General features: G+C 41.3%; 1 protein-coding gene across 1 annotated transcript in view; it reads right to left on the minus strand.

Moving 5' to 3' along the window:
• CLIP4 (CAP-Gly domain containing linker protein family member 4) overlaps window positions 1-18451 on the minus strand; it is a 51370-nt gene that overhangs the window by 20353 nt on the left and 12566 nt on the right. Inside the window, exons 4-9 of the mRNA XM_081100635.1 lie at window positions 18259-18352; window positions 17102-17263; window positions 15243-15361; window positions 9067-9303; window positions 5947-6082; window positions 2516-2656 (exon numbers count right to left, since the gene is read on the minus strand). Of these exons, the coding sequence (XP_080956761.1) occupies window positions 2516-2656; window positions 5947-6082; window positions 9067-9303; window positions 15243-15361; window positions 17102-17263; window positions 18259-18352 (889 nt within the window). The remainder of the gene's footprint in view (window positions 1-2515; window positions 2657-5946; window positions 6083-9066; window positions 9304-15242; window positions 15362-17101; window positions 17264-18258; window positions 18353-18451) is intronic.

Genomic DNA, 18451 nt, shown 5'->3' on the forward strand with positions numbered 1-18451 from the left:
GGGGGTAGGCACTCTGGATGAACTAAACAAAGCCTTAAAGACAGAGTCAGACAAGGCTGAGTAGTGTGGCTGGAATAAAGAGTTGTTTGGGCTGGGGGACAAGTGAACTGGATAGACTGGGTCAGAGTGAAATCTTCGAAGGGGCAGTGCTGGCTCCGGACTGGAACCTTGGGGAAGCAGTGAGCCTCTGACGGGTTCGGAGAGGAGGACTGGCATGAACAGTTACGGGGGAGCGACGAGACCCTGACAGCGAGGTTGAGGGGGAAACGAGAGGAGAGGCTGGAGCAGAGACCAGGTAGAGCTGTTACACAGGCCAGGAATGAGGCCAGAGCCGCAACAGCAGGAGCTGAACGGACAGGTGGGGAAGAGACCTTGTGGAACAACCCAGAGTGGATTTATTTTTCAGTATATCTTTCAGTTCTGAAATATCTGTTTGGTCCTTTCTTTATATTTGAATTTTTTGTTGAGATAAACCGGAGATTCACATGCAGTGTTAAGAGACAATACAGGGAGATCTTGTACACTTTGCCTAGGTCCCCCCAAAGGTAGCATTTTACAAAACTTATTATAACACCAGAGGCCTGATGCACGAAATTCATGCAAGGGGCTCGGCCCTTGCAGCCCCAGCTTCGTCTGGAAGGTCTTCCGGAAGGACGTCCGGTCTAATTAGCATATTACGCTTTTATTAATATAATAGAGGCCCGATGCATGAAATTCAGATCCGAGCACATCCAACTTGGGAGTAAGCCCGAGACTTCACCCCAGCATTGTCAGGTCACTTTCTTGAGCTCCCTCCCATCCATGGTCTCCCTGACACTTTCCTGCCCCTAGGGGGCGCCCCTCCTGGTATTCTGGATACAACGTCTGGGTTTTAGTTCCCCTGCTCTGTCCTACAGTCTCCTGAGCCAGATTCTGCCTCGGGGCCAAGCTGTGGAAAAAAGAAAGAAAACTAATGGGGATTCCAGGCATGTTCTTGGGACCCCGGTTTCTCTGGTCAGAGGCAAGGGTTCTCCCTTGGGGGTCAGAGGCCTGTTGCACCACACAGGGCTGCCCAGGGTGGGGTGGGGAAGAGCCAACAGGGGAAGGAAGCACTCAGGGAAGAAGCAAGGGATTTCCTCCACATTCTGTCTCCCAAACGAGAAGTGGGGGGCTTCTCTTTGAGCTTTCGTTCCCTGTCTGCTGGAACTTCAGAGTTTCAGCTTAAAGGATTCCATTTGCAATCACTTCAAAAAGTATGAAGACCTAGGAATAGACCTAACAAAACAGGTACAAGACATCTGTAGAGAAAGTTATAAAATCTGATTAAGATACTTCTGAAGGACCTAACTAAACAGACATCCCAAGCTCATCATTAAAAGACTGAATATTGTAAAGACGTCTGTTCTCCCCTGATTTGAAGTTTAAATGCAATACCCGTTAAAAGGTCAACAAATATCTTTTAAATGAAACAACAGCTTTTCCTAAAATTTACACAGAAGTGTGGTTTATAAGAGCACAAATAGGGAAGACACTGTTGGGGCCTTCTTCTACTGGACGCCAAGAAGTATTTTTTTAAACTACAGCAATTAGGACTGCAGTGTTACACAGGGATATTCAAATAACCCCACGCAACAGGTTGGAAAGGCCAACCAAGTTCCTGGACAGAATCCTTCGATCACAGCAGAAAGCCTTTTCTGTGTGAGTATGAATGAGTTAGCAAGCATGTGTCGCACTCTTGTTTTGTGCTAGGTGCTACAGTGCATACAAAAAGACAAAATACTCTCACCCTCCATTTAAAGCTTCAAATTTTGCTGACAGAATAAAAGACCTGCCCAAGTAAAGGAGTCAGAGGACAAAACCCAGAAGAACAAAGAACAGTCAGGTGGTATGGATAAAAGTGTGGGCAAGTTAGGGGACGAAGAGATCAAAGAGATCTGGGGTCACCGGGGAAGTTTTCATGGAGAAACAGGATCTGAAAAAGGAGGTAAAAAAACGGCTGGGGCCTCACAAGGCAGAAGTCAAATGACTGCCCTGGGGAACTAGCATGAGACCAAGCACTCGGGGAGGAGTGAGAGCAACGTGCTGCACGCTGCACGGGAGACAGGGAGATGCAACAAACCATCCTCAACCCGGCAGCCGCAGCCTCCATCAAACAGAGAATGCGCTCTGGCTGCCAGTTCCAGGAGTCGGACGTTTTCTGATAAAAAACCAAGTCACTGAAACTCCTGAACAGGTGATAAACATAGAGCAGCTGTGAAGGATTTTTAGAGGTATAAACTCTAGCTTTGAGGTTCGATTGGGGGGTGGTAAGGGTATGGAGATCGTAGGAAGAAAAGGAAGGAAGGAACAGATCTGAAACACTCGTCAGGAATTAAAATCATAGACTCTGACCGAGCTCTAGAAGCGCACTAAGGTGCAGGTTTTACCAGATTCGTAGTTAGGTAGCAAACAGGGTGTGAAACAGCCCACATATGAGGCATTCCACAAATAAAATTAACATGCGGAAGGAAATATTTAAGTTTCCGGTTGGACCTACCAGTATTTACTTTTGACGTTACATGAGCCACATCAATTTTCTGGGACCTGGTGAGCGGGACAGCTTTTGTAGAAGGAGAGTGGATTATATTCTTCCTTCGATCTTTTGCTTTACTTATCTTTGAAAGGGGTGCAAAAATGCCTGAGAGAGAATGTAGAATTTTGGTGTTAAGCAATTAAAAAAGCATTTCAAAGCCAGTACAACTGCTTAGTAATATAAATCTTTAGGTTCGTTTTTAGCACCTTCTAGGTGTCCTGTAGTGACAGACAAAAAAACACAGTCCGTGGCCTCAAAGAGCTTACAACCTAGTTATCAAGACAAATGACATACACAACAACTTAAGAATCCCATACAAGACACATAATCAGATGTTAAGTGAAATTACAGGCGGAAGAGAAATGAGTAAAGGTCACAGTTTTCCATTATAATTATTCCTAAGATATTGACAAATAGTGCACTATGTAATATAAAAACCACTCTTCTATGTCACTTTATCTCTACCTCCTTTCAGACTCATATTTTCCCACATTAAAGCTTTTTATGTCCACATTTTATCTCTCTTCAAGCCTGTACAGCTTTAGAAGACAAAATTCAATATTACTCATCTCTGCATTCCCCCAAGGTACCGAATTACAGTGCCTTACACACACAGGGAATAAAAAGTCCTTTGAGTATAAAATATAACCTTCCCTAAATGCCTAGCCCTCAGCTCCTGCCAGTCATAAACAACACAGTGTGTGCTGGGGAAGGAGGCACGCATAGACACAGGGAGGAGGTGTCTATATGCAATGGCTGGGAGCACAGAGTTCCATTTAAAACGGAGTTTATCCAAAAAAATTATCCAGTATCAATAAGCATGTATAGACGTCACAGTGGATATGGACTATAAATACCAAGATGATCTTGCTAAGACATTTTTATAAAGAAAATAAAATCCTAATATTTAAAAAGAAAATAAAGTCCTAATATGTATATTATACACTTCCATTGAGTGTTTATAACCTACCAGACATCATGAGTAAAATGTAATATATTAGAACCAACTTGTTTTAAAATAAAATTGTAGAAATGTTCAAGATTCTACAAAAAGTGAGTGCTTTGTACTAGCTCACAAGTGTAACACGTGTCAATTGTGATACTTTGCTGCTGATCTCGACTCTTTCCTCCCACGGATTCTACAATGCCGTACCCTGATTTTCCTACTTCTTTGATTTATCCACAATGTTCTGCTCTGTCTCCCACCTTCCCAATTTCCTTGACTTTCTATTCTATTCTTTGACAAACACACACACACACACACAGCCCTTGATGATGATCACATTCTGTGTTGCCAAGAATTGGGGGGGAGATTATTTTATCTCTGGGAATATAAATGTATACAATGTTACTGAAGAGGTGTGCCCAAAGATTTCGAGGTCACATTTGCATATTGTGAGGAGAAAATAGGTTTCAAGAGCCAAAGCAATTTCTAATTTACAGCTATAACCCGTTTTGGAAACTGCCTGGGCTCAGAACACCAAGCTGGCTCCGCAGGAAGGTCACTCCCATTCTTCTGCATAACCCAACACATGATTCTTGCCCCCCAACTTGCCTTCAAGTTTGTAAAGGAAGACAGAGGCAAGGTTCCTGGGGGGATCCAGCTTTGTCCTAATCAAGCATGCCTCTCCTTCGGCTGATGAGATCTGGGGAGCCCACATGCATCTGTTACAATATAAGCACTTCCCAGCCATCTGATTTACATCTGCCATGTGTGTTGCTAATGGTTTTGATCTTGCCCTTGGTCTGCTTGACAGGTGCCAAAATTAGCTAATAGAGGAAAATTAAAATTAAATTCTTAATCTCTCACAACTAACCATATAAATCCCCAGTTGTTTAAAAGTAACGTAGTTTGAAAAAATTAAAACATTCAAAAGAATAAAACATATAACATATAACTAATAATTATATTAGGAAGATCTATCTAAGCTTAAAAGCAATGTAAGAAGTTTTAAAGGCAAAGGCCTTTTAACTACATAAAACTATATGTTCAAAAACACTGCAAATGAAGTTAAGTTCGAAGGCAAATTACAAACTGAACAAGATATCTGTAAGAAACATTAAGGGCTTCATATCCTAAATATGTATTTGTACTTTTAAAAACTCTTACTGGCTTAAAAAAAACAACAACACTAATATCCCAAAATGTTAATGGACAAATAATATGAATATCTCTTGGTAACTGTCAAGATAACATACAAAATACATATACTACAATAAAATATTTAAGGGTTTTATTTCTCCACAATCAGAGAAATATGAATTCAGACAGAAATTTTTACCCATCAAATAAGAAAAAAAAGAAAATGGAGACACAAAAATCACAATATTTAAAAATTTGGAGAAATGATATTGGCTGTCAAGTAAAAGTACAGAATATATAACTATATATAATCCAAATTTTGTTACAAAGTTAAACAGAAAAAATATACAGATGATTTTCTTCTTTTTCCTTTTTTATGTTTTTCAAATCTTACACAATGAGCATTTTTTGAACAAAAAAAAAATTAATAATGGACCAAGCAAATGAGGCTCCATCATAAATGTATGACAGAAGGAAACTGGTCATTTGGATAATTTGTAACAGCTAGCGAGTAGCTAACATGTTTTGAGTGCTTACAGGGAATCAAGCACTATGCTAGGTGCTTTATATATTCATCAACACATTTAATCCTCATATGAGTCCTTGGGGTATTGTTATCCCCATTTCATATAAGATAAATTGAGGCACAAGAAGAGAAAAAGGGTCACACAGGTGGTAGGTACAGTAGCTGATTCACACCCACACACTCAGACTCCAAAGCCCACACTCCTCAGCAATTCACCATATTGCCTCCCCATGGGGCTCTAAGATGAAATACGGTGCAGCCAGGGAAATGAATGTTCTAGAAGAATACCTCATGGCAAGGAAAAATATTCACAACACAGTAAGTGTCAAATTGAAATCAATGTGTCAAGGGTACGTGTGCATGTGTGTGCATGTGTGCATGTGTGTGTGCACAAGAGAAAGAGAATATGAATTAAACAATCATTTCTCAGAAAGAGAAATGTCCCAGCTCAGGAGTCCGGAAATAAAGTTGGCCTCATTTGCTTTCCAATCTGCCAAGTTTCCAACCTCCAGGCTCTGTATTTCCTTGATAACAAAGTCCTCCCCGCAGTCGTGATACCAGCACAGGCAGGAGTTTAGGAGGTCCGAGGGGCCGGTGGTCTCCTGTGAGCACGTCTCCCAGTCCCTGGGCTGCTCTCAGCAAGAAAAAAGCAGCCCCTTCAGTTATTAATAAGCAATGGGAGTGGGGGGCAGGGAGACAGAGAGTTTTATTTTCACACAATAAAAGAGTAAAAATTTTTGAGTATTTTAACTTAATTATCATTACGTCAGATAGGCTCTTCCTTACCATATTTGGGGGCACATTTAAAGTACTGGACTCTCCCAACACTTCCATTGTTTTTCCCTTCTGGTTCATCCAACTCAATGCCAGCCCACTGCCCACTTGCAAATTCAGTTGTTCCACAAAATCTTAATGTTCCAACCTAAAGAAAATGTAAATTAGAGTAACTTTTGAGTATGACTAGTAACTCTATATGTTTAAAAAAAAAAAAACATTCAAAGAAGACTTCAGAACAAGGAAATTACCAGGGATAAAAAGAGATAGTAAGTAGAGATAAATGAGTCAATTCACCAAGAAGACATGAGTCCTAAATCTATATGCACCTAACAACTGAGCTTCAAAACCAAAAATCACTAACAGAAAGACTTTGGAAAATCTTCAAATATTTGGAAATTAAACAATGTACTTTTAAATTTCCATGGTGACAAAAAGTCACAGGGAAATTAGAAAATATTTTGAATTGAATGAGAATAACACAACATATCAAAACATATGGGATGCAGCAAAAGCAGTACTAAGAGGGTAACTTATAATATTAAAATGCTTGCATTAGGAAAGGTCTCAAATCAATGACATAAACTTCCACCTTAAGAAGCTGGAAAGTGAAGACCTAAAGCAAGCCAAAGGAAGGAAAAAATACAGGGAAGTGATTACGAACAGAAAAACAAAAGAGAAAAATCAACGAAACCAAAAGCTGGTTCTTCTGAAGGATAAATACGATTAATAAACTTCAGTTGGAGACCAAGGGGGATAAAAAGAAGACACAAATTGCAAACATTTCAAGTGAAAGAGGGACATTATTATTTCCCCCAAATCATTTAAAGAACAGTAAGAAAATACTATGAATAATTCTATGCCTATACATTTGACAAATAAGATGAAATGTTCTAGTTCCTTAAAAGATACAAACTGTCAAAGCTCACACCTGTATTGAATTTGTAGTTTTAAATCTTCAACAACAAAACTTCCAGACCCAAGAGGGCTCACTGGTGCATTCTACCAAAGAACTTAAGGAAAAATAGTATCAGTTCTATATAAACTCTTCTCAAACATAAAAATAGATGGACCAGCTCCCAACTCAGTTTATGAAGCCAACGTTAATTACCTTGATACCAAAACCAGACAAAGACATTACAAGAAAACTATAGACCAATATCCCTCGGGAACACAGACACAAGAATCCTCACAAAACAAGAGCACATTAAAGCCAGCAATATACAGAAAAGATGGTGCATCAGACTACATGAGGGTTATCATGAGAATGAAAGGCTAGTTCCACATTTGAGAATTAATATAATTCATCATGTCCACAGACGAAAGGGTGAAGGCAAACTTGTCCTTTTGATATATTTTTAAAAAGCTGTAGCAATTTCAACATCATTTCATGATAATATTAATTTTTTAAAAAACTCTCAGCAAACTAGGAATAGACAGCAACTTCCTTAACTAAAGGCATCTACACAAAATCTACAGCTAACAAGTTCATACCTAATAATGAAAGACTGCATGCTTTCCCCATAAGACTGGGAACAGGGCAAGGATGTTGGCTCTCACCATTTCTATTCATCCCAGGCAACGAAATCGGCGAGAAATAAAAAAGGCATACAGATTAGAAAGAAGACTGTCTCTATTCCAAGACAGCATGATTGTTTTCACAGGCTACCTCAAAGAATCCACACAGAAAAGTAGGCCAATAGAACTAGTAAATTTAGCAAGGTTACAGGATACATGGTCACACAAAAACGAACTGTATTTCTATATGCTAGTAATAACCAACTGAAAAATAAAATTTCAAAACACCACCATTTACAACACCAAAGATCATGAAAAGCTTAGGTATAAGTCTAACAAAGTATGTGCAATATCTATATGCTGAAAACTACAAAACTGATGAAATAAACCAAAGGCCTATTAGGTAGAGAAATATAGTGTATTTGTGATGGAAAGACTTGACATTTTTAAGATGTCACTTCTCCTCAACCTGATCTATGTTTAACACAGCTCCATTTGAAATCCCAGCAGGATTTTTTATAAAAATCTATAAGCTGATTCTAAAATGTCCATGGAAAGGCAAAGGAACTAAAAAAAGAAAATACTGAAGATATAAAAATATCTGATGGCAAGACTTGCTATAAAGCTACAGCAATCCGACAGTGTAGTATTGAAGAAAGGAGAGCCATTAGATCAATGGAGCAAAACAGGACCCAGAAATATGCCCACGCATATACAGTCAATTGACACAGAAGCAAAGGCAACTCGAGAGAAAGAATAGTATAGTCTTTTCAAAGATGGTGCTGGTCCAGACACAAAGAAGCATCGATCAGACCATCAAACCTCAGAGGAAGGCAAAGGAGGGCGGGGGTAAGAGGAAGAGAGAAACCATAGGACTTGTATGCATGCATATAAGCCTGCCCAATGGACACACACACCAGGGGGTGAGGGCATGAGTGGGGGGTGGAGAAGCAATTGGGGGATAAGGACACATATGTAATACCTTAATCAATAAGGAAAAAATGGTGCTGGAACAAATGGATGGATGGAGGAGAGGAAAACGAGAGTGAGTGGGGGAGAAGGGAAGAATTCTAAAATTCCAAAATTCTAAAAAAGCAAAAACAAAAAGCCGTCTCTCCCGTATGGGGTATGAAAAAAGAGAAGGGCAACAGTGAATGCCGTGAGGACTCTGGGCTCTGGGGTGTCTTCAATGGGGTGGGTTCTCTTTTCCACATTCACTTTTATTATCAGGTTACAATTCTATCTGAGATTTCGCTGTCTGTGGGGTCTCAAGGCCAGACGCCATGAATGGTGAGGCCCCGCCCCCGTCTCTGTGAAGTAGCCGTGGGGGAAACAGCCCCCTGCCCTCCATTCACTCAGCAGCTCCATGAGTCACTCGTTTCCCATCCAAGTAAAATGTCTTCATTACTCAGTTCAAATAGTTTATATTCTTAAGTCATGCTTTATGGTAAATGGGCATTTCAGTTTCACATTTTCCATTAAGTATCTTCCTACCTACATATTGAATTTTTGCCAAAGACTCAAAACTGACCACACGGGACGCAGCCTTGGCACCCAGACCGCGGGCACAGTGACCTTGGGCACAGCTGTAGACACCATAGTTCGTTACTGTACCTTCTGTCCTGCAATGACCACCCGGTCCCCCAACTTCAGGCCAGCTGAGGTCAGTACTGCCTTGCCAGCAGCGCGATCGGAACTTGGGGGCAGGGGCTTGGAGACATCGCACAGCAGGGGCACCGCGTCCAGCAGCATCTGCTTGATTTCCTTGGCAGTGGCCGCAGCATCGGCCATTTCCAACGGCATTTCCACTGGGTCTGGAACCACATCGGCGGGCATCTCTCCTTTGTCGTTCTGCAAATAAAGAGAGAATTTTCACTTCACAACTACTTGGAGCTCTACAAAGTCATATTTTAAAAATTTTTTTTAAAAATATTTCGCCCAGCCAGTATGGCTCGTGGTTGAGCGTCAACCTATGAACCAGGAGATCTCAGTTCGATTCCCAGTGAGGGCACATGCCTGGGTTGCAGGCTCAATGCCCCGTAGGGGGCGTGCAGGAGGGAACCAATCAGTGATTCTCTCTCTCCCTTTCTCTCTAAAATCAATAAAAATATATTTTTTAATATATTTTATTGATTTTTTTACAGAGAGGAAGGGAGAGGGATAGAGAGTTAGAAACATCCATGAGAGAGAAACATCGATCAGCTGCCTCCTGCACACCCCATACTGGGGATGTGCCCGCAACCAAGGTACATGCCCTTGACTGGAATCGAACCTGGGACCCTTCAGTCCGCAGGCCGACGCTCTATCCACTGAGCCAAACCAGTTAGGGCGAAAATATATATTTTAAAAATGCCAGGCACCATTCCAAGGGCTAAAGGCACACATGAAGGACACAAGACGCCCTGCCCTCCAAGAGCACATTCTATTGGGAGAGACAGACTATAAACAGTCAAACAAGGGAAATACGTGAGGTGTTAATGGTAGAACCTGGTGGCGCAGGGACGAGGACACAGGAGCAGAGGGGCTACCTGTGCGGGGTAGCAGGGAGGCCTCGTTGCTATGAAGCGCTGACACATAGGCCCTAAGTGGGCAGCACGCAGGCTGGTGGTGAGGAAAGCACTCCAGGCTCAGGAAGAGCAAGTGCTGAGGAGAGTCACAGCAGCCGGCAGCACAGGCTGAGAAGGCGGGTGTGGAGACAGGAGCCACGGGTGACTGGCTTCCCAACCCCAGACCTGAGCCTCCCTCCCCCGCCCCACAGCCACCACCTCGGCTCTGTGACCTCGGCCCCTCCGGCCCACTCCTGGGGTGACTCAGATTCCAGGAACGGGAGCTACATACAGTTTCCACACTTTTCAGATCTGGGCTCTGAATCAAGAGAACGGCTCTGTTCTCACTCTGAAGGAGAGACTGACTGTGCCTGGGACTTACCCTGCAGCAAGAGGAAACCGGACAGCTACCAGCCCACTAGCATGTGCACGGTGCTCATGGAATGAAACCCTTTATCCTCGCCCGTTCATCTAGGAGAATTTGTAGTACGAGAGACAAACACCAACTAACCAAGTAAAAATAGTTCTTACATTTCTAGCTTGCGAATGAGGAAACTAGGCCAGGAGAGATTAATGACTTGCTCAAAGTCACTAGCGTGGCCACTGGCGGAGGTGACGTTATAATCCACGCCTGGGCCGCCTCTCTCAGATTTCTCCTCCGGGCTATGCTGTCCTCAAACGAGAGATCTTCCCCATGTTCCCAACTCAAAACTTAGAGCTTAGGAGAGGCATTCCAGATTGTAATCTTTTAACATGAGGAATCAAGATTCTTTTACTAAGAAACTTTTTTCCCATTTCTTCTTTACTGATAATTATCTTCATATGGTGAAGATAAGTTTACAAGAACCATTTTTTTTGTTTAAAATTTGAGTCAGTTTGGTCCTAAGAAAAAATGTGGCAGGATAGTAAGAAGCTAGGGACATTCCTTGACAAGTGGAATAAGGGAAACTGGGACAAAATAATTAAACAAGGCCAAACAATTTGAGAAATTTATAGGAAGCTAACAAATCACAAGGTGTTATCTTCCCTAACCAAGAACACTTAGCAGCAAAAGGCTCACACATTCCAGACCATCCCAGGGCAGACCAGCCTCGGTCCTGGTCCCTCTTCAAAGATGTTCTTTAAAAATAAAACGAACCAGAAAATAAACCTTTCCCCCTATACACACGTTTTGATGACTCAACATAATGAAGGACCCCTGGAAAGCTAATGAGTATTCTATTAAGTCCGTCCCCTGAGTCCTCCCCTAAGAATCCCAAAGGCTGAAGGCAGACAAAGGACCCATGGTGCACTCTCGCTAGAGTACCCCCACGCCTTGTCTCTGTTCTATGTCTCTAAGGCAGCGGTTCTCAGCCTGTGGGTCGCGACCCCTTTGGGGGTCAAACGACCCTTCACAGGGGTCACCTAAGACCATCGGAAAACACATATATAATTACATATTGTTTTTGTGATTAATCACTATGCTTTAATTATGTTCAATGTGTAACAATGAAAATACATCCTGCATATCAGATATTTACATTATGATGCATAACAGTAGCAAAATTACAGTTATGAAGTAGCAACGAAAATAATTTTATGGTTGGGGGTCACCACAACATGAGGAACTGTATTAAAGGGTCACGGCATTAGGAAGGTGGAGAACCACTGGTCTAAGGGATCCCATGAGAGTTGCAACCACGGGAGCAATGGGCAGCGGCAGCTCGTCCCAGGCTCACCCCCGCACCCTGTCTCCAAGGCCCCTTTATCTCTTCCTCTCTCCTGTTGCTTCTTCCACCTCAAGCCCTTCCTTTGTTTCACTGTCCCCAGCTTTAATAAACATCCTCTGAAAATTACCTGAACTTGGACTGTGAATCTTTCCTACACGAAATCAAGAACCCACACACAGGGGCCCAAAGAAGACCTGCTCTGGGCCCAGCCCCCGTCCAGTAACAAAAATATAATAATAAGACATGTTATCACATTTCTGGGATGGTAATGGGCTATTTCAATACCAGATCTCAAAGAAAAAATACAAAATATAATGAAGATATGTATATGACTATATTAATAACATACTGATATATATATATTAGTATCTTATTAGGCTTGCTTAAGCTAAGCCTAAGCAACTGTTACAACCAGATGACCGGATGACTGACAACTGGCTGGTAGCTATGACACACACTGACCACCAGGGGGCAGATGCTTAATGAAGGAGCTGCCCCCTGGTGGTTAGTGTGCTCCCACAGCCTACCTCCCCTGGCTAGCTAACCTCCCGAGGTCCCTCCCCCTGGACTGGGTGAGATGGCCCCTATTGGCCCCAGTCACCTGCCAGGCCGAGGGATCCTACCCATACACAAATTCGTGCACTGGGCCTCTAGTGTACTCAATAAAAAGAGAAAATGTGAAGAACGATATGATTTCACTTATATGTGGGACATAAAACTGAAAGCAACAAATGAATAAGAAAAACAAACAAAAACTCATAACACAGATAACAGTATGGTAGTCACCAGAGGGGAGGGGGTTTGGGGGATCAGTCAAGGGTAAAGGGGGTCAATTATACGGTGACAAAAGATTTGATTTTGGGTGGTGGGCACACAATGCAATGTGAAGATCATGTATCATAGAAATGTACACTTGAAACCTATATAATCCCTACTAACCAATGTCACCCCAATAGATTTAATAAAAAGAAAAAAGAGATGGAAATTTTTTAACATAAATACCTATACTGATAAGTTGTAAGCTATATTTACAATGATTATTTCATTTCATATTTTTGTTAAATCTTCAGCTTTCTAGAGTAAGTCACACACTTATGTAATTTCCTATAAAATTTAGCAACTAAAACTTCTGTTAAGAAAAACATTAAAACAAATAACAATGATTATGTCATGCTAACATAAGAAGGCTTGTTCATGGTTAATTAAGAATTCCTTTTTTTTCCTGAAATAGTAGTTATCAGAGCATGATCCAAGGGCTACTGCTGAACCACATAGTGACTGATTTTTTTTTCCTAAGTACTAAACTTCAAAATATGGTAATCTATTATTATTTCTGGCATGAATTGGCAATTTACCTCAATGACATACCTTGCTGTGTGGTAGGCAGTTACACAGACATGAGCAGAGCAAGGCTGATGGGCGAGGTACAATAGATCCCCAGGGCGGAAAGCCCCAGGTGCCTAGCCAACAGGCAAAACTGGAAAACAGGCCCTTCCTCCCCTAGGGGTCTCTCTCTGGTCATATGGTTCAGACCTCCTGACCTTTCCTATCACTGATCTTGCCGTTCAAACACTCCCTGACCTTTCCTCCCCTGGCATGTTGCTAGTCTTGCTGGTTACACAACCTTGGAGGGGGAATGAACGAGGGGCTGGAGAACAGCCCTTAAGCATTAAACCCCCGGGACAGTGAGGTTCTGACCCAAACCCCCGGGACAGTGAGGTTCTGACCCAAACTTCCAGGACAGTGAGGTTCTGACCCAAACCCTCGGGACAATGAGGTTCTGACCCACGTCATATGCATCTAAGCCTCAGTTGTGTTTCAGCTCCGGGCCCAGAAAAACAACAAAACCAGACGAATGGCTGACACCAGGACCAGCTGCACTGACTAATGACCCCTGCCCTGGCGTCAACCAATCAGTGGGGACCATGACCCTGAAAGCACAACCAGGAAAGCTGATGAATATTCTATTAAGATCTTCTCCTGGGACCTCCCCTAAATACTCCACCCTTAAAAGCCCTCAGGAAGAGGAGGACCCCGTGTGCTCTCCCTCCTGGGAGCACCCCGTGCCTGTCCCCTCCCCTTCTTCTCCACCCCCACCCCCAGGTGCATTACCATTACCTTCCTCTCCTAAGCTTCAAAGACCCCTTCGTTTGCCTCTGTAACTTGCTGCCTGAGCCCATTTCTCCTACCACTCACTTCTACCTGTTACTTTCTAAATAAATGCTCTCTTACAGTGTGAGTCTTGGCTCTGAGTTCCTTCCTGGCCAGAACTCAAGTACGGAGGTTGCTGAACCCAGGTCTGGTCTGACTCCGGTGGTCTAACACCTGGTGCCTTTCTCGCCACCACCAGCAACTGCATCTTACTGGGTTCAAAATATTCTCTCCACTGGTGGGGTTTTGTCAACAGTTTAGGAGCAAAAGCAAACACGCTCACCCTCACATTCCAGCCAGACTGAATTATCATCTCCTAGCCATTGCTCATGCTACTGTCTGTGCCTACAATGCTTTTCTCACCTCCTTCCTGTATGTGCCCGGTTAATTTTAACTAGGTTTGAGCACTCACTGTCACCTCTGCCAGACACCCCCACATATAGGCCCTCTGTGCACAAACACCCACCCCTCTACCACTAAACTTAACACTCTACAGCAAAACCGACTGCTTACTTGTCCACCCACCCCTCTCTAGACTCTATTCTCTTTGAAGACAAAGACTTATCTCATTTATTGTTGTTTTCTCCCAGTGCCCAATAAACAATAGGGGGGGGGCGGGAGGGAGGAAGGGAAGGAGGGATTAACTAACCAACTGAGGAGGTTAAATAGAAAGAAAAGTGGCAAAGAAGCAGGGAGGAGTGAAGCGGGGAGGAAACCAGGGAAGAGAAGGAAAGAAGAGAAGCGGCTCTTTCACACATTTCCCACCCTTGCCCCTCAAGAGCAGGCAGAGACCGCGGGAAGAATCCCTGTCACTGGCACTAATATAAGAGCCACTGCCGTGAAGACAATAGAATACCAAAGGATTTAAAGTTTAGGAAATTCAACCCTGGGTGGTAACTTTGTAAATTGGTAACATTGCCATGAAAAAATACATTTTTTCCTTTAATTTGATTTTTTAAAGTTCACTCCATTTTGAAATGTGCATCTTTCAAAATTGTCTGGAATAAAATTTCTTTCCGAAAGAGTTTAAAATATAATTTAATACAGAAATATAACTTGCATATATGCATTTGTATTTGACAGTTAACATTTATAAACACATCAAAAGCCCAAATGAAAGTTCCTTAAACTCGAAGATGACGACACTTGAAGGGGCATTTCATGTTACTGAATGGAAGCAGGTTTGTAGACGCCGCAATACCAGGGGCTGAACTTCACCGCTTGCCTCACGTTTATTTGAGATGAAGGTTAACATCATTACTCTTTACAGGGACACACAAAAATAAATCATTTGCGTACACAGAGTTCAAAAAGAACATCTAGATTCAACTCCCTACTGGGAGATAATGTTAGATGGTTAAATTCTTTCAATGTAACTTCTTACCCTAAATGCGGGATTTGCTCCAAGCTCCAATAAGCATTTCACGGTGCCTGCACACAGGTTATAAGCGGCAATGTGCAGAGCTGTTCCGAAATTAAAGTCACTGCAAGTAGCATCCACATCTGCAACCAAACATCACAAGCATATTAACTAAATCTTTCAATTTCGCTACTATAATGTAAAAGGGGACAGTCTGGGGGCTTGGGGGAATGCTGGAGGGAGGAGCTCTATTAGCCAATTTGGAGACTTAACCCACCAGAAGCAACATTTCACAATGGGACAAAATTTTCAATGGAACAAAATTTTCCTATTACAATCTGGTTAACCAATTATGTTCTCAGCATAATAAAATTTCATTATAAAATGGATTAATGTTTTAATCAGCTTTCTAACTATCACAAACTAAACTATATATAAAAGCAATTCATGGCAATAATTCATGTTTGTGGAGACAACTATCTTCACACAATCTCTCATTAAACTTCTCATCTATTTACCAGGATGACTACAATGAGGTAGTAGGGTTTAGGTCAGGCCCAGAAAACAATGGCCCATGAGCCAAATCGAAGTCACCATCTGTTTTCGTAAATAACGCTTTATTTGAACATAGCCACACACACTCATTTACATAGTCTCTGGGGCCACTTTCATGCCACAACTACAGAATCTGGTAGTTGCCACAGAGACCATAAAAAGCCTGAAATACTTACTGTCTGACCCTTCACACAAAAAGAGCAAAATTTTCACACCAGGAAGAAGTTAAAAACTAATTAAAAATATAAATGTCTACATATGGTACTCTTTCATAATACTTTATTCAACAAATGAATAATTTGGACTTCAGAATAAGAAATAAAATCTTGCAATTCTAAGGACATTTTAATAACTTTCAATAAATTATCATGATCCTATACTTAGAAAGAAGAAATCCTCAAGATTCGGGAATCCTATTTTGAATGTTTTCTACAACAAGGGTTTACTATACCTCTGGTTCTGCTAATCCTACCTTCATCTAATCACCCCACCCCACATGCGTCACCTGCAACTAAAATCAGCAGGATGTGCTCAGGACAAACTCTCCTGTGTTATTAAAGACACTGTACTATCAAGAGAGGCATTCCTCCTACCATTATTCAAAAAGCAAACAGGTAGAAGCTTAAGAAAAAGTGGACACTTATACAAAGCAGAGGTTAGAAACAAACAGTCTGGGAAATTTATTTACTGAATCTCTAAGTCAAGTCCTCTAGAAGTGGAGAAACACTGCCTTTAACTGTTCTCCTAATTCCCTTAAAAAAAAAAAAAAAAAAAGCTGACCCCTGAGACAACTAGAGGAAAAGTCAAAACACGAGGACTGTAATTTAGACACATTGTCATGTTCAAGTTTAGGATATCAGCCTCAAGACAGGAAGACAAAAAAAAGGCCAGATAAAAAGTTATCCTTTCATAGAATCACAGAATTTCAGAACTGAATACCACGTAAAATAAATACTCTTTATGATTTCAATGCTTAGCTCTGAAGGTTTTATTGCTCTATTTCTGGCTACTCAAATAGGACAAAAGAATTATATAGCACAAAGATTCAATTACACTTTATAAAATCCCTGTTATACTGGAAAATTCGCAGAGAGATAAAAACCTGGAGAACACTTCTTATTTTGTATCTCTTTGTAGTAAGCTTTTTTGTGAAAGAATAGTAACTAATCTTCACTACAGAAAATTTAAAACTATTCTTGAAAAAAATGAGATGGGAGGTCATATGAAACAGGATAGATTAGAAGGAAAAAACTCTTTGAATTATCATTTTCAGGCCACTAATAAAATGTTCAAATAGTAACATCTAATGGCGATCTTATAGTACTTGCCTTTTGGTTTGGATGTCTTCAAAATCACTCTTACAAGCTCAGGGACATCAAAATAAGCAGCATAATGCAAAGCATTCATATTTGTCCAGCGACTCCGCAAACTAGCGTCTGCTCCCAGATCAATAAGTTGAGTTGCAAATTTTACAGCTGTATCAACATCACCTAAGGAAGGTTTTCTACATTATTTTTCTTCAGTACAAATTTAAGTTCCAATGGATGGCTAACCCCTACCTCATTCAAAATGCCAAAGCAAATAGTATGTACTGTATATACACTTATATCTCAAAGCTTTCACTTACAAGGAATTTAGTCTAAGAAAATCAGCAAATACCCAGAGATATGGATAAACATTTAGCTGTGAAGATGTTCATCACAGCATTTTTTATTATGAATAAAATTCTGAAGCAACCTAAAAGTATAATAATAAGAAATTGGTTAAATAAATTATGAGACATCCATAGAATGGAATACTATACAGCCAGTCAAAACAACACACTGGACCAGTGCTACTCAGAGTGGGCTGCATGGACTATTGCCAGTCCCAAAATATAATTTGTTTGTACTTTTTATAACCCTTTTCTTTTTTCCTATGTAATCATTTCTTAGGAGTATATTAATTGAAATATCATTTTATGCTTTTTGAAAATATTTGGGTATTTTATATCTTTATTTAATTTTTCTATTATTTCATTTTATAAAAGTATCAGTCCATGATAGAAAAAAAAAATAATAAGAATCCTTCACCATCAATAGCTTAGGAAGCACTGTATCAGACTATGGAAACACAGGGAGATGGTCACAACAGTTGAATAACAGAGGCAAGTTTATACAATGGGAAAACAAAGGAAAACACCAATTTTGGAAAATATGAGCACATGTTATGTGTGTAGGAACAGACCCCAGACAGGCCTGAGGACTGGGGTCTTAGCAGTTGGGTTGCCTAGAAAACCGAGCTTGGATCCGGAAAGGCTGGGAGGTGCCAGGAGGCTATTAAGACCACCTTGAGAAAAGGAAGAAAAGGCAACAAGTTTCTGGAAGGACCTAACTGAATCCTCACCTGTTCAGGGAATATTATCATCAGAGCCAGGTGCTCTCCCGGGCTGTACAGGCACCAACACAGATGTTCTAAGCAATTAATAGATTTACCACATACTTACCAATACCATGAGCTCCGGACTTGCAAGTATAATGTAGGAGAGTCATATCTGTCAGTCCATCTCTGTCGTTCACATTGCAGCCTCTCTTAAGAATCTGAGGAAACCCAGGAAGAGGTGATGACAACGACGACTGAAGTCGACTGACTTCGAACCAATGCTGGGCAAAAGGGAGCCTGCCTTTTCTGGACTAGTT

This window comes from Myotis nattereri (assembly GCF_964212035.1).
Source record: "Myotis nattereri genome assembly, chromosome: 10".
Taxonomy (NCBI): Eukaryota; Metazoa; Chordata; class Mammalia; order Chiroptera; family Vespertilionidae; genus Myotis; species Myotis nattereri.